The following is a 14,743-nucleotide window of genomic DNA, read 5'->3' on the forward strand; positions in this document are numbered from 1 at the left end:
GTCTCAAGTCGTCAAAAACGTTTATTCAATTTTGGGTTAAAACATAGTTAGGTTGTATTGGGGTTATGAAGGGGGCCCTGCTATAGGCTTATGCCTCTTCAAGGTTGGGGTTAGTAAAAACCGCTTATATCTTCAAATGTGAGAGTTCACTTATCCGTATTTTCATTGAATAAAAAGAAATAAATTCGAAAAATGTGTATGTTTGTTTCAAAACGGTGTGCCTTTTTCCCATTCATTTTCTTGGCTGCATAACCTTCCACAATCTCATCCAATTTTGAGATCATGCAAGATTATACCTACACCCAAATACTGAGAAATTATTTTTTTCCACTTTAAACGACAACAAATTCTAGGGCAGGAATGTAATTTCACAGTATTATTGTAGGTACTATTTGTCCAATAAAATTTCTTGTTATGGTGATGAGTATATATAGATCCGAAAAAAAGTTTTATCGGATATACCACTCAGAAAGAATACATAATAGACACGTCTTTCAGGCTAATTAACCATAATCACTTTGATGTAACGGTAGCCAAGTGCAAGGATGGGCAACAGTTGGTTGCAAGAATAAGTGCAAATTCACAGAGAAATCAATAGAATCCAGTTGCACATATTTATAGGTTTGGTAAGAAGATCTGTATTCACAACAAAACTACTTAAATGATATTCGATGTCAGAAAAACATTTTAAAATATGTCACTATTTGAAAATTATTTAAAAAATATGACATTGTGTGATTCCCATTTCAATTACTAACAATTTCTCGATGAATGTTAGCCGTTATTTCACGAAGCTCCTTGAAAAACCGTCATTTCAATCGAGGTATATCTTGACTAAGCACGTTCTTATTGTTAATTTTTTTCTTCTTACGGCACTTTGATAGGGTTAGTAATAAGTCCTTTCGTCTGATGGGACACCTACCTATTATCTTGTCCCTTCTTCAATCCTTTTTTGATCCTACCCAACGCAAAACTACATAATTTTTCTGACCCAAAAAATATCAGAATATTGAACAAGAGTTTTTTTTTTGTGGAAATCAGTTTTTTATCGACCTTTCTGGGGATTTACTTAATCTCCCACAACTTGGAATAAAAAAAGGAAGTTATAACGTATATTTCACAATGAAAAATATACTATTTTACACCTGTACAAATTTCTACATAACATTTTTTGTTGTTTTCAGATTGCAGAAGATGAAAATTCTCAGAAAGGTTGATAAAAAACTATAATTGATGAGTCTATATTCAAATGATTGTAGCTTGCATCTGTGATGCATGAATAATATGATGATGATGATATATGAATACTACTATACTAACAGGTAAGTTATGACAATGAATCCTTCACTTTCAGTTCTGGAAAACACTTGTTGTCTTCACAATTTCTGAATCAAATGACAACTAGAGTAATTATCGGATATAAGCTAATATTGAATTTTGATACATATTAATGTTAATACAATTCAATAACTGGCAACGTTGTTTGACACTCTATGAAATGACGACAGTAAACGGCTGATTCTGTTTACATTTTTGACGTTTATTCAATATTCAAATTAGTACTCCCGAATTTCAGTTAATTACAAGTATACCAACATGTTACCAGTAATAGTGCAATATTCATTAAAATAGCCCTCGTTCATCACATTCAAATGCGTTCATCAGTAAGCTATATTTTGTCAAGCAGCACAAGTGAGCCTAACATGTCTCATCCAGATTACGAACAGTATTCACACGACCATGCAGCTCTCCTGGTACTCGTGAAACACATCGGATCCCAGCTGAAACCTAAGACGTTCACGAAATTTTATGACCGCATATCAAAGTTGAATGCTGTTAAAATAACAGATTCTACGGGTGCTGTAAGAAACATTTTAGTGCGTTACATCAGAGAGCACCCTGTCGAGAACAACGACTGGGGAGATTTTCAGACGCACAGGCGCTTGTTGGGGCTGATCTCTTTAGGAAAGTATGATTCTCAACAAGAACTCAACGAGATATGTAGGGTTCATGAGAGTTTCAAAGTTAAGTATAATACCACATTATTCGACTCCAGGTGTATTTTATTTGGCCCCACAAAAGATTGCGAGTCTTCTCCAGACGATAATCCCAGTTCAAGCAGTTCGGGAGATAGTGACGGTAAATCAGATAATGCAGTGGAAAAATTCACCACTCCCAGTAATTTCAAAACACGAGCATTGTTTTATGATCCACTTTCACCATGTGTAGATCTAGAAACACAACTGAACGAGTTCATCAACTCCCTGTTTTGGGTCCTTGAGTCAAAAAGGTTGGAACGCTCAAGGGAGAAGCTTGAGAGGGTTTCCTTACTATTAGCTCCTTTTGAAAAAAAAGACTTTGTGGGACTGGATATGGAATCTAGAAATAACAAAAAAAGATGTACCGGACGCATGACAAAACATCTAGGAGATCTATGTTTGCAGGCAGGATTATTGGCGGAAAGTTTAGCTTACTACGCCCAAGCTGCAGAAATTTTGAAGTCGGTTAATGATTGGTTATGGCTTGGTGCTGCATATGAAGGCTTGAGTGCAGCTTCAGCTTTGGTTCTCTATCCTGAAATGCAGAGAAATGTACCGTTGCATAGAAATGCAAGTTTGCAAGAAGGATCTCCTAGAAAATCAAGCCAAGCTTCACCTGCTACTGCTATGGTGGTCAAGAAAATGATAGCAAATGTGATGGTTCCTGATGATATATCAAAACGTTATCGAGAGGCCATTATTCATTACAGCAAATACCAAAACGCTGGAATTATAGAAACAGAGGCCAGCTTCAAAGCAGCTAGAATTGCAGTAGAACAAAATCACGCCCTTCAAGCTGCAAGCTTTTTACAGAACGTGGTATATATCAACTTGACCCTATCAGAACAAGAAAAAATTCAACGGTTTGAAACTCTTGCTGACCTATATTCACAAATTGGTTTTGTCAGGAAAGCTGCATTCTGTTTGAGGTTGGCTGCAACTAGGTGAGTGATTTGTTATGTATATAATTTTCGATTCAAACCATGCCAAGTTGTTAAAATCAAGGAGACTTATCTTGCCTGTTTGAATGTTTACTAATTTTTCCATTTGTTATATCAAATAATCAGAATTGTAAAAAGGTAGTATAATAAATTTTCTATGTTCAAATTGCCGAAAAAAGTAACAGGTGAAAATTAAGTATATATTTCTTATTATGATTGAAAATGCGTATTTGGCATCTAGCTTGAAAAGTATGTGGTCATGTTCCTTTTAGCTTTTAAACTTTCTACACAATACTGGACATTTTTTTCATATTGCTTCTCGCAAGCGGCGCATAACTTCAAGGTAATACTCCTTATTGACCGTACGACCATGTGGCAAAAACTCCTGATGCACTACGCCACGGTAATCTGAGAAAACAGTGAAGAACATTTGACATTTGATCGAACTTGGCGTGCTTTTTTTCATCTTGGCTCTTCCATTGGGACTATTGGACTTTGGTTTCGATGTTATAACCATATACTCATGATTCGTCACCAGTTATGACCCTTTCAAGCAAATCTGGATCGTCGTTGACGTCATTCAACCTTTCCTGAGCGATGCTCATACGACGGTTTTTTTGGTAAAAATTCAGCAAGTTCGGAACGAATTTTGCTGCCACACGCTTCCTACCTAAAATTTCCGAAAAAATTGAATGGTATGAGTCAACTGATATTCAGTAAACATTTTTCTGACAATCACCTTATGCCACTGTCAACATTCAAAGTGTTTTTCAGCACTTAATTCCATTTTTTACACAAAGCTTGATGCAAATTTTTTATCCATTTTTTTTCGATAGCAGAATATTGTCGCCGAACACGCAAAACACTTCTAACTTTTATGCCTCTCACCAACAAACTAAACATGCTATATAGCTGAAACTGTGAACATATGTTCGAGACAAATATACAAACATAAAAAAATAAAAAAAATCGGTAATCGAATTTGAACATTCACCTCATTTTTTGAACAATCCACGTATATATACTCAGAAGTAAGAATAGTAATTTTAATGATTGGATTAACTTTCATGAATAACGTGGTATTGAATTTTGCTTTGCAAATTTGTTAGATTTAGTGACTCTAGTTTTGGGAAAATACCATTGAATATTTTAACTTCAGTATGAAAATATTTGAGAAACACATGTTTCGATTTTGTAAACTGTCTAGTGAAAATCTCCCAATAAAGCTTTACTTGAATATGAAAAACTTTTTCGAAATTGTGATATGTTTCATTCATTCAGGTATAACACTCAATATGCTAATGTGGCGAACATTCTTATTATTGCTCTCTCCAAACTTATAGATAGGCGTTATGTAACTTGATTTCCATAACAGAGGGACTTCACCTAGACTGAGTGAAGAGTAAAAATAGTGGTCTTGCCAGATAATCTACAATTTTTCAGTAACATTGGCGAGATCCCATCTGGTCCTAGACCTTTATTTGAATCCATTCGAGACGGTTCATTGAAAATAATTTCAAAAGTAATTGTACAACTGTCCATTTCCACAGTTTTTTCGGTAACGAAGGTTGGTATTTCATTAACTTTATCAGGTTTATACAATGATTGAAACTGTTATGCGAATGCATTTGCAATATCATTCCCATTATCATAAGTCATATCATCACAATACAGAGTCTCAGGCATGACATTATTTTTCCGTTTGGTATCCACGTAGTTACATAGTTTGATGCTACGTTATTTTCAACTTTTTTAATGGGATTTTCATATCCTACTGTACATGCTTCTGTACATGCATTAGGCTCTAATACTGGAAAATATCAAATAATCATCCCAACTTTTCCTAATTTAATATGCTTTGTGAGCTTTTTTTCGATAGTCATTTCATTCAAATCATTGTCAAACCAGCGGAGAAGTCGAATAGAGGGAACAAAATGTTGTACTTATCGCAATATACAGAATATTCTGAGAGTAGCATAAAAAAATCTGAAACTTGGTTAATGTGAATAATGGAGCCAAGATAAAAATCCCAATCAATACCAGCTAGATAGTAGTTCAAACCAACATAATTTGGTTTCTAAAACACACTATCTTTTGGCAAACAAAAATCTGTTACTTGCTGAATAGCAAAAACTGCAAATTGTTTTGAACTTCAACACTCAAATAAATAAGATAGTTTTTTATATTAAATCGATTTAATTTTACTCTTTCTGAAAATATATTGTTGGCATCGAAAGTCCCTTTTCAATGAGGTATCATTGGACCACCATTAATTACTTTTTTTTTTAAATTGGGAGGTAACATCCCAGCTTAGAGAGTTGGTTTTCCTAACAAACAAAACTATATTGTTTTTGGATTTATGTGAAAAGTTAATTCAATGGCAGTTCCGACTTGCGGTACGTTTTCGATGACCCACTCTGTATGATTTTCACATGATAAAATACCAATTTTAGGTATGTGTCACCTCAGAACCCAGCTCCAAATTGGGGTCGTTGCTACGCGTTAATGTTACAGAGTTTACCAGGACATAATCTCACTTTAGATCCTGTTGAAATGAGGGCAGCTAATCAAGGATGGCCGGCGTTACAGATTCAGTTGATTCAGGTAAGAACTTATCCAATAATCGAATGAAGTAGACTATTAGCATTCTTATAAAACAATTATTTCTTATGTGTTTTGTTAAGGGTTTTTTTAACTGTATTGTATAACTAATTTTAATGTATAGAATAAAAACTATAACTTAAATATTCTTGGACCACAATACATCGAGATATATTTTCAATATAGCAGTAATTCAGAGAACATGCTCGGCAGAAACATCTGGTACAGACAAAGGTCTGAAACCGAACATGGAATGTGAGCTGGAATTTACTATGCGGGGGTCATTACATATCAGTCTTTCAAGCTGAATTATAGCAAGGTGCAAGGAACATTATTTAAAGGCCTGAACGAAATGAGCGAATTACTCCTTTTACAGGCAGGACTGTACTTGGGACATTAATAAACCCAAAAGTGATATTGAGACTAATAAATAGGAGACAGATATAGATCAATTCTATACTGGATGCCTGGATACTCAGCTATCAAAAGTAACCATACAAAGCTGATAAATCTGTCAGCCTTGGGGTACTAACCAGATCAGGAAGTGGAACTTTAATCAACTCCTGATGACGCTAACTTGGTTAGCAAAACGCTTGTCGACAGACATTGCTTTAGTTGTATCTCTGTAACAGTTTGCATCCCAAATCGTCTGTTCCACGATTGTACTTCCCCCAACAACAAGGAGGACGTGGACTTTTAAGTTTGGATTGTCTACGTGACACACTGGTACTGGATGGAGCCTGTAAAGTTATCAGGAGTTTGAATCCTCTTCTCTGCATGGTTCACTCGAACGGCTGATGGACTCAATTTAGTTTTCCACACTGAACGAGGTGATCATAACTCTGTCACCAAGTTAGAACCCGTTCAGCAAAAGGCCCACATAATAACTGCAGAGATCACTTCACTCCTGTGGCAACACAAGGATAAACCAATGCATGGGGTTTTCTTCAAGAACATCAAATACCTCGGCTTATCAAAGCACCTTCGCTTTCCTCAGGTCGAGTGGGCTGAAGTCGGCAACCGAGGGGTTCATCATGGCAGTCGCGTGATAGGTATAGAAGTTCGTAACACAAGGTGCAGGGCCTGCTGCAAGGCACCTGATATTCTAACTGATGTGCTGCCAGCATGTCCATCATATGCAGTTTCAGCCTATATCCATTGACATAACGCGGCCCATCTATGGCACTTTTACGGTATTGACGGTGTTGCCCAACGCTCAAGGGGATATTGAATCCCTTGTGGGAAATGAGGCGTGCCGTACGTATTGGAACTATTCATTCCCCACCGTCCGGCTCATACAGGCTAATAAGACTGACGTAGTTCTTTTCGACCAAGAGAGCAAGATGATATTTGTCATGGAGATTTCAGTTCCTAGTAAGGCGAACATCGTCCGAAAAGAGTGTCGAGATTTTCTCTTCAAATCTAATCTCAAATCTCAAGATTATGCTGGCCCCACCCTGGCAGAAATCTTAGCCAGAATAATGCAGACGGCTGTCATTCATAGCTCACTACGCTTGCTTAGGGCATATATTCTCGGACCCAATATTCCCACGGTCTGGGTGAGTGGTCATTGATTGATAATGCTGGCGCGCCCTTCCGAATGATCAGGGCTTCGGGCCTGACCAGCGTAACCTTGTGGGAAACAAGTTAAGGTAACAATTTATAAATTTTATATTATAGAAACATAATTAAATGTGATTAAATTGGAAGGAAAAAAGTGTATGTATGTACATAAATTAAAAAATGATATTTTAAGTATTCCCATTAGAATAGAATATACATGATTAGAATCAATTTACTTTCATTTTACCAGGTAGCTTATTTGAAATGTTATATATTGTAAAACAGGTTTTGGATTGAATAATTCACCACCATTATAACATGAAAACTGACACTAAATCAATTGTTTCGAGTAGCATTTGAAGTGAAAACTGAAGTTCACATTTTTTCATAACAAGCACAGTGCTTGTAAAATGGATAAAGCAATGGCTGTTGAAATTTTATTCTGATTTGAGTGAATATGAAGATTTGATCTTACCGAGACACCTAAGAGTTTTTTTTTTTTGGTAATGTCTATCATGTATTATCTAAATGTCTCATTTGTTTTTCTTTTTTTCTCATATTATTTCATATTACAATATGTAGGCCAATACCGCAAATATAATTTATTCGTATACCCTCTTGGTGATTTAATGTATCATATTTATTTTGATCTCTGGTATCTAGTAGCCTGCTTGCAGTGAAAAATGCAGAGTTTATAATGAAATGTGAACTATATAACTATAAAATTATTTGAACGTAGTGGATACTTTTTTTTATAAAATATCCAGAAACTGGATAATGTTGATTGTTCATTTATTTTCCTTAGGAGTTGGTAGTTGCTGCAAGACGTACAGGAAATTCAGCTTTAGCCACTAGACATATGACATTTTTATTACAAACCATGTGGAACTATCTGAGGTTGGTATATCTTTGAATATGTATTTATTTGATGGTATCATTTTGAAATTAAGAACACTTTAAGACCGCTTCACCACTGATGTTGAAAGAAAAAAATAAGAAAGAAACTCAGGAGTCCCATAGACCAACTGCGTTGCATTGAAATGATGTTCTTATAAAAAAATTGAACATTTCAATGGGTTTATCTTATCTGCTTTCAATAAAAATGCTCTTATTGTTAAGAGAAGAGTGATCAAGCCGTCTGCAACTTGGCTAACAGAAAACTTTGAAATTTGAAAAAATTAAAGCAACAAGGCGTTGCATAAATTCAATAAAAAAGTGAAACAGCCTTAAAAATTAAAAAGACCCTGATAAACATAAATGTTTGCCCAGGCCGAAAAAAATTAGTTTCTTAAGATTTATTTATGTACATGCTTATTTAAGCATTCATTTTGAATGAAGCTGGAATGATTATGCAACCGTGTTAGGAATCACATGTTAAAAGATAAGACCTCGTTAGTCCTTAGCTTGCACAAGTTTCTCAGCTTCTAAGAGTTGTCGTTCGTATGGAGGCGACAGCTGATTAACGGAAAAACAGATTTTAAACAGATTTTTAAGCAAATTTTTTCTATTTTTGTATAGAACATTTCTAATGTTTGTGGCGACAAATTTAACTTCTGTAACAACTTACCTCATGATCCTTTTTTTTGATTACCATCATAGAGGCTAACAAGTCTTTACATAGCATCCGCACTAATGACTTTCTGGTTAATAGTATAAATGTAAAAATGCTAAAAGCCCATCCATTGATCAATATATCGCCTGGTGTATTGAAAAATCTCACTTTCCTTTGCTATGGAAAAGCTCTATTGGTATACCAATCCCTGAAAAAAAAACAAATCTAAAGATTTTTCAGATTGGAGAATTATAAGTTTGCTTCTAGCTTTATCAAAGATTTATGAGAATTTCTTATATTCTCAAAATTATTATTTCACATCTAACAATTTACTCGATGATTGCCTGAGTGGTTTCATACCCAGCAAGAATACTGAAATTTCTCTAGCAATCGTAATTATTGACAATTTAACTGCTCATGATCAAGGCCATCCAGCGTTTCAGTGCTGCTGACTTTTCCAAAGCATTTGAAACCAATAATCATGAGCAGCTTTGTGCTGAATTGAGATATTATGGTTTTGATGAATCTTGCTTATTTCTATAATAGGTAATAGGCCACACTCATCCTCTATTGACATACTTTCTGGAGTCCTTCAAGGATCGATACTGGGTCTCTTGCTTTTCATTGTATACGCATCTGACATTTTGAAGAATATTGATCATTGTGAACTACAAGCATTTGCAAATGATACACAGCTATATGTCAGTTTTACTAAAGATATAGATTTCACTGAAGGTATTGTAAACAAAACTGAATAAAATAAAAAACTGTCTAATGGCGAATCGAAAGTGTTGTAACACGGGTGGGCTATGTTGAAGAGCAGCAGAATAGCATTTCCTGCTTCCGAGTTGGACCTCGCCCTATATTATCCTTATAATTCAAAGTCCCACTATTTTCCAAGCTTGTAATGGGTAATAATAAAGACTAAAGTTATTGGTGAAGGTTTTTCATCTCTCAAAATGATTTCTAAAACTTGGCATTCTGAAATTTTGAAATCAAAAGACCTCTGTGAGTCATTAATTTTCAGTCATTTCAATAATTACAATTTTATTTATGGTCTGTGTTCAGTAAATGATAAAATCGTATACAAATAGTACAAAATAGTTGTTGTAGGCTGATTTGTGGGATACAAAATATTATTCAATTTCCTACAAATTCCAAGAGTGGAACTGGCTGAAGATGGAAAATATAAGGCAGCCCTATTTGTGTTCATTCGCACATTAGCTACTCAAAAACTACAACCCTCCAGCTTTGGAATACACTCTAAAAATATCAACTACTACTACTACAACAAAAAAAAGATGTTTTAGAGATCTTTTATCTTTAACTCGAATGCACAGCCTTCTTTCTAATGAATTTATGTTATCGTAGGAACTCATTGAATACCACTATCTAGAAATCTCTTTTTCTATTCAGTTTGATTTTTTGAGCCCTCTCTTAGTTAAGTCAGATAGCTCGGAGCTAGTCTTCCCCAAAAGTTTCAATTTCTTTAATATTTCGTATATTTGTTTGTATTTAAAGTAATAATGAAGCATATTATATATTGTGTAGTCAACAAAAAAACATGCTGTAGTATAGTTTGATTGCCTTTCAGTTTAGGTATCTCATGAATTCTCGGAGAAATGCTGCAATACCCTTATCGCCTCTTTCATTTCAGTCGGCTCCCTTGCCTTTTCCTAGGTGTGTCTGGCCATCAGTGCTTTCATCGCCTTTTTTAATAATGTTTGGGACCCAGTATCACTTCTAAATATTGAACCAACCCCCAACAATTATATCTCTTCACCTCGAAGTTCCAAATGTCTAGTCCTCAAGCTTGATCCTCTTGGTAAATGCTACTAGTGTCGATTTGGATGGGCTGATGTTAAACCCTTCTTAAATAACGCCTGCTTGTTGCCTTTTATAGTGTCACTCGTCCTAAAGAGGGCATTCGATACTGCAGGCTTCTGCATTATGGCAGTGTTCTAAATTGGTTTACTATTCATACAATGGGAAACAAGGTGATGTTCCTTGAACACTTTTCTAAATTTCTATTTAAGTAATCTAGGTCTTTTTATTGACTGTGTTTTTATAAACCTCTTGCAGATGACACCTTGATTGCGTGTTATAACGATGATTTAAAACCTGCTATTTTAAAGTTGAATTCTGCCCTCAAAAAGTGAATATTATTTGCAGTAGAAAAAACCAAGACAGTAATTGTTAAAACTGAATATAATACTAATGATCCTAATTAACTCAATTATATATATAATTATTTTACTAATTTTATTCAGAACTAATAGTGTTTCATTAATATTATACATGCTGAAGAAATTACAACGGTTCTTCGTATCTCAACTAATTTTCTATAGATACCGAATGTAGTTAAATCCAATGAATCACTTATTGTTTTCAAAATAAAATTTTTTAGTTTTACGATGGACACTAAATAAAATAATCTCTACCAAGGAATACACTCGCGCACACAAACGCGCACAAACACGCACGAACGCTCACGCATGTGCTTGCACTCACGCACATTCAATCATATTTCACTGACACTGATATGAACGCATTTATGTTTATGTGCAATTAATTTTTTCAGGTTAAGTGTATCGTTTTATAAATCCATGAAAAATGTTACTTCAACACTGTTGTTATATTCGGGTTGAATCTACTTCAGTAAATCTGTTTCTGATTTATCTGAAGCTATAACTCGTGCATGAAATTTTTTTACCAGTAATCTGAATACGGGATTATTCATTAAAACTTGAAGAAATGTAATTTCAAACTGTAAAGATTGAAGATGTTAGACTGAAATTAAACCGTTAATTTGCAGCCCTACAGAGCAAAAGGAACTTTCCATCCAGCTGCAGAGTCTTTCAGCCCAATGCGAAGGATCTCCAGTGCCTTTAGTTTTAGACTCTGGTTTGGTGGTGCCTCCTGCCAACTTGACAGACATTCCTGTTTGCACAGCTTTCACTCCTAAAGATTTGCTTCCCCATTTGAGGCCTATGCGCATCGAAACTGCGAAATTGGACACAGGTCCCTTCCTGTTCACCCCTATTCATTTCGGTGGTGGAAGTCTGGAGAGGAAGACGAGAAAAGCTATTTCAAAAATGGGTAAGAAATATTATCAGGGTCCTTTCAATCTACTATTTTGAACTTTTTATAGACTTTCTCTGGGTGAAAAATGAAGTCTGCGAAGTAAACCTTAAACTAGTCAACCCTCTACCCTTCGAACAAAAAGTGTCCAACATGAGACTGCTGACTGCCGGAGTGGTTTTTGAATCGGTGCCGGAAACTATTGTTTTACCTCCGGATATTCCAACATCTGTAACATTGAGCGGTTGGGCTAGAGAAAGTGGCGAACTCGAACTTTCTGGCTATAGCACCCATGCTTTGGGTGTGAAGTCCAACTGTAGGTTGCGCCATATGCTGCCATCTCTGAATTTCCCACCGTACTATAAAGTGGAGGTGGTCCCATGCTTGCCATTATTAGAGGTGAATATTGTGTTTATATTTGATTCGTTTTCTGTAGAAAAAAACGGGGATTTGTTAATGAGAATCATGTAATATATTTTCTCATTGTTAGGTATCTACGTCATTTCCTCAAAGTGCATCATTCTCCAACTTCCATGATGATAACATAGTAACATCAGCTAGTGTTAGTTTATACCATGGTGAGAGCACGGAATGTATAGTAACTCTGAAAAATGTTGGCCAAGTCGCTATCGAAATGCTCGAAGTTGAAGTCAATAGTATCCTGGAACCATCACTCCAAGATCAGATATTCAATTGGGACAAAGAGGAGGTGAAGCGACTGCTACCTATTGAACCCCAGCATTCAGTCACCATAACGTTGTATTTGCATTCCGCTGCTAACTTTTTGGCACCAAATGCTGCTGTGTCGCCTACTATACCCCACGATATGAGCAGCGGTCTATATAGTAGTATGTCTGCATCATTGCCAGGTATGTACTATTAACAGTATGTACTACATACAGGGTGATTAATTCAAAATGGAAGCATTCTTATGAAACTTATATGTTTGAACTGATAGGAATTATTTTCTTTATCATTATGTAGACATTCGGGAATTCTACTAAAAAAAAACTAATTTCATGAACTTGTCTTTGTTTTCAGGGTCAGCATATATTATTTTTCAATGTCAAAAAACGAAAAAAAACTCTTATTTTTTTCTATTCAACCACACCACTGGAGTAGAGTCCAGAATTCAATCAAAATTTCTTCAATAATAAAATTGTTTATTTATTTATTTACGGACTTGCCATTATAAAATGAACATATAAATAGTATGATTGAAAAACTAAACAATTGAATAATAATATAGAATATCAAAAAACAAATCAATTAATTATTAATAATAATAATCAGCAGTTTCTTCATAGTAGATAGATAGCTAGATAGCTTTTGTACCTACTGTAATACTAATTGTCTAAAAGTTAACATTAAGAAATGTAATGTGTTGAGATTTTATACAATGAGACAGCCTGTCATTGGAAACTACTCCATTAATGATGCAACTCTTCAAACTGTCAAAAGCTTATGCGATTTGGGAATTACTTTCGATAAAGATCTAAGCTTTATTGATCATATCAATAATATCTGTAATAAAGCATTCAGAATGCTCGGATTCATCAAAAGGAATACCCGCATATTACAGAATATGATGCTATAAAGACATTATACTTTTCACTGGTTCGGAGTATTTTGGAATATAATAGTGTAATTTGGTGTCCTCTTTATTCTTGTCATAAAGAGAGGCTTGAAAAAGTGCAAAATCGCTTTTCTAAATATATAATTTGGAAACTTGGCCTACCCTACTATGGATTTACCTCGCAAATGAGGCTGTCGGTATTAGATTTATTATCACTTGAGGACAGACGTAAACTTGCAATGGTTCTATTCCTTCATAAAATAATAAACTTCCACTACAATTGTTCAGCTATTTTAGATGACCTTTGCCTTTCTGTTAACTCAAGATCCTTAAGAAGCAATCGCATTTTTTCATTTGGGTTGCGATTTCACAGGACTATAGTCTATTTCAAAAGAGTGTAGAGTAATAAATCATGAAGTGTCATAAAATTTGCCTGAATTTCGTTGTCGTCCATGGGCGTAGGCAAATCTTAGGATTATTAAACTTAATAATTAAAGTAAATTAAAAATTACAGACATAGATAATAATTTTTGGGAAGTAATTTGGTCTAAAACTAAGTACCTACATGTATTTAGGTAAGTAAAATTTCTTAAAAAAAGATTAAGATTAATTTTAGTGGTTCTTGTAAACTTATTTAATATGCAATTTGGGTTCATATACTTGAGCATGATTTCTCAAAAAAGGGTTAACACTTAGTTCCGAGGTGCCATGTCATTATAATAATCCCTTTTTGACCCTGCCCACCAATCATGCAATACCTATTAAACCCAGGTAATTAAGAAAAAGGGTTTAAATATATTGTAATGGTGTCTTAAACATTCGAGTTATAATAGTAATTGTTACTACACCAATTAAACGTACAGTGATATTGTGATATAGAAATAGTGAAAAAGTTATAAAATGGGGACATTTACTCCAAAGAAAAGAAGTGTAAAAAATTCTCCGCTATCTGTTTGCGAAAAAGTTATAATTTTAAATGTATATGATTGCATAAAACACGATCACCCTAGTTTGTCTGTGCAAGAAAGTGTTGAGCGATGTGCCCGAATGACTGGAATTGGACAGTCCACGATTTTTAAATTATTGCGAGAAAGAAAGATATCAGGCCAGGTAAGTCCATGCAAGAGAAAATTAGGAAGACCAATAAAAATCTTAGATGAAGACACCAAATGTGACATTCGAAGAAAAGTTCATTCGTTTTATTTTAAAAAGGAAATACCCACTCTTGAAAAAATATTTATCGAGATAAGCCAAGATAACGATATTCCTTTGATATCCAGAAAACTTTTATGAAAAACTTTAAAAAGTATGAATTTTGCCTGGGAAAAGCACAATCGAAAGGCACTATTACTGGAAAGTGATGAAATTGTTTGCTGGAGACGAAAATATT

General features: G+C 34.7%; 1 protein-coding gene across 1 annotated transcript in view; it reads left to right on the forward strand.

The window, feature by feature from the left end:
* The first annotated feature begins 1,492 nt into the window (after positions 1 to 1,492).
* The window catches only part of brun (trafficking protein particle complex subunit brun), a 33,643-nt gene continuing 20,392 nt past the window's right edge, over positions 1,493 to 14,743 (forward strand). Inside the window, exons 1-6 of the mRNA XM_074181045.1 lie at positions 1,493 to 2,983; positions 5,434 to 5,584; positions 7,950 to 8,041; positions 11,512 to 11,795; positions 11,848 to 12,176; positions 12,268 to 12,646. Of these exons, the coding sequence (XP_074037146.1) occupies positions 1,653 to 2,983; positions 5,434 to 5,584; positions 7,950 to 8,041; positions 11,512 to 11,795; positions 11,848 to 12,176; positions 12,268 to 12,646 (2,566 nt within the window). The 5' untranslated portion in view covers positions 1,493 to 1,652. The remainder of the gene's footprint in view (positions 2,984 to 5,433; positions 5,585 to 7,949; positions 8,042 to 11,511; positions 11,796 to 11,847; positions 12,177 to 12,267; positions 12,647 to 14,743) is intronic.

The sequence above is a fragment of the Leptinotarsa decemlineata genome, unplaced genomic scaffold (genome assembly GCF_025532065.1).
Source record: "Leptinotarsa decemlineata unplaced genomic scaffold, Ldec_3_MD MMD2_tig00026307_RagTag_RagTag, whole genome shotgun sequence".
In the NCBI taxonomy this organism is placed as follows: Eukaryota; Metazoa; Arthropoda; class Insecta; order Coleoptera; family Chrysomelidae; genus Leptinotarsa; species Leptinotarsa decemlineata.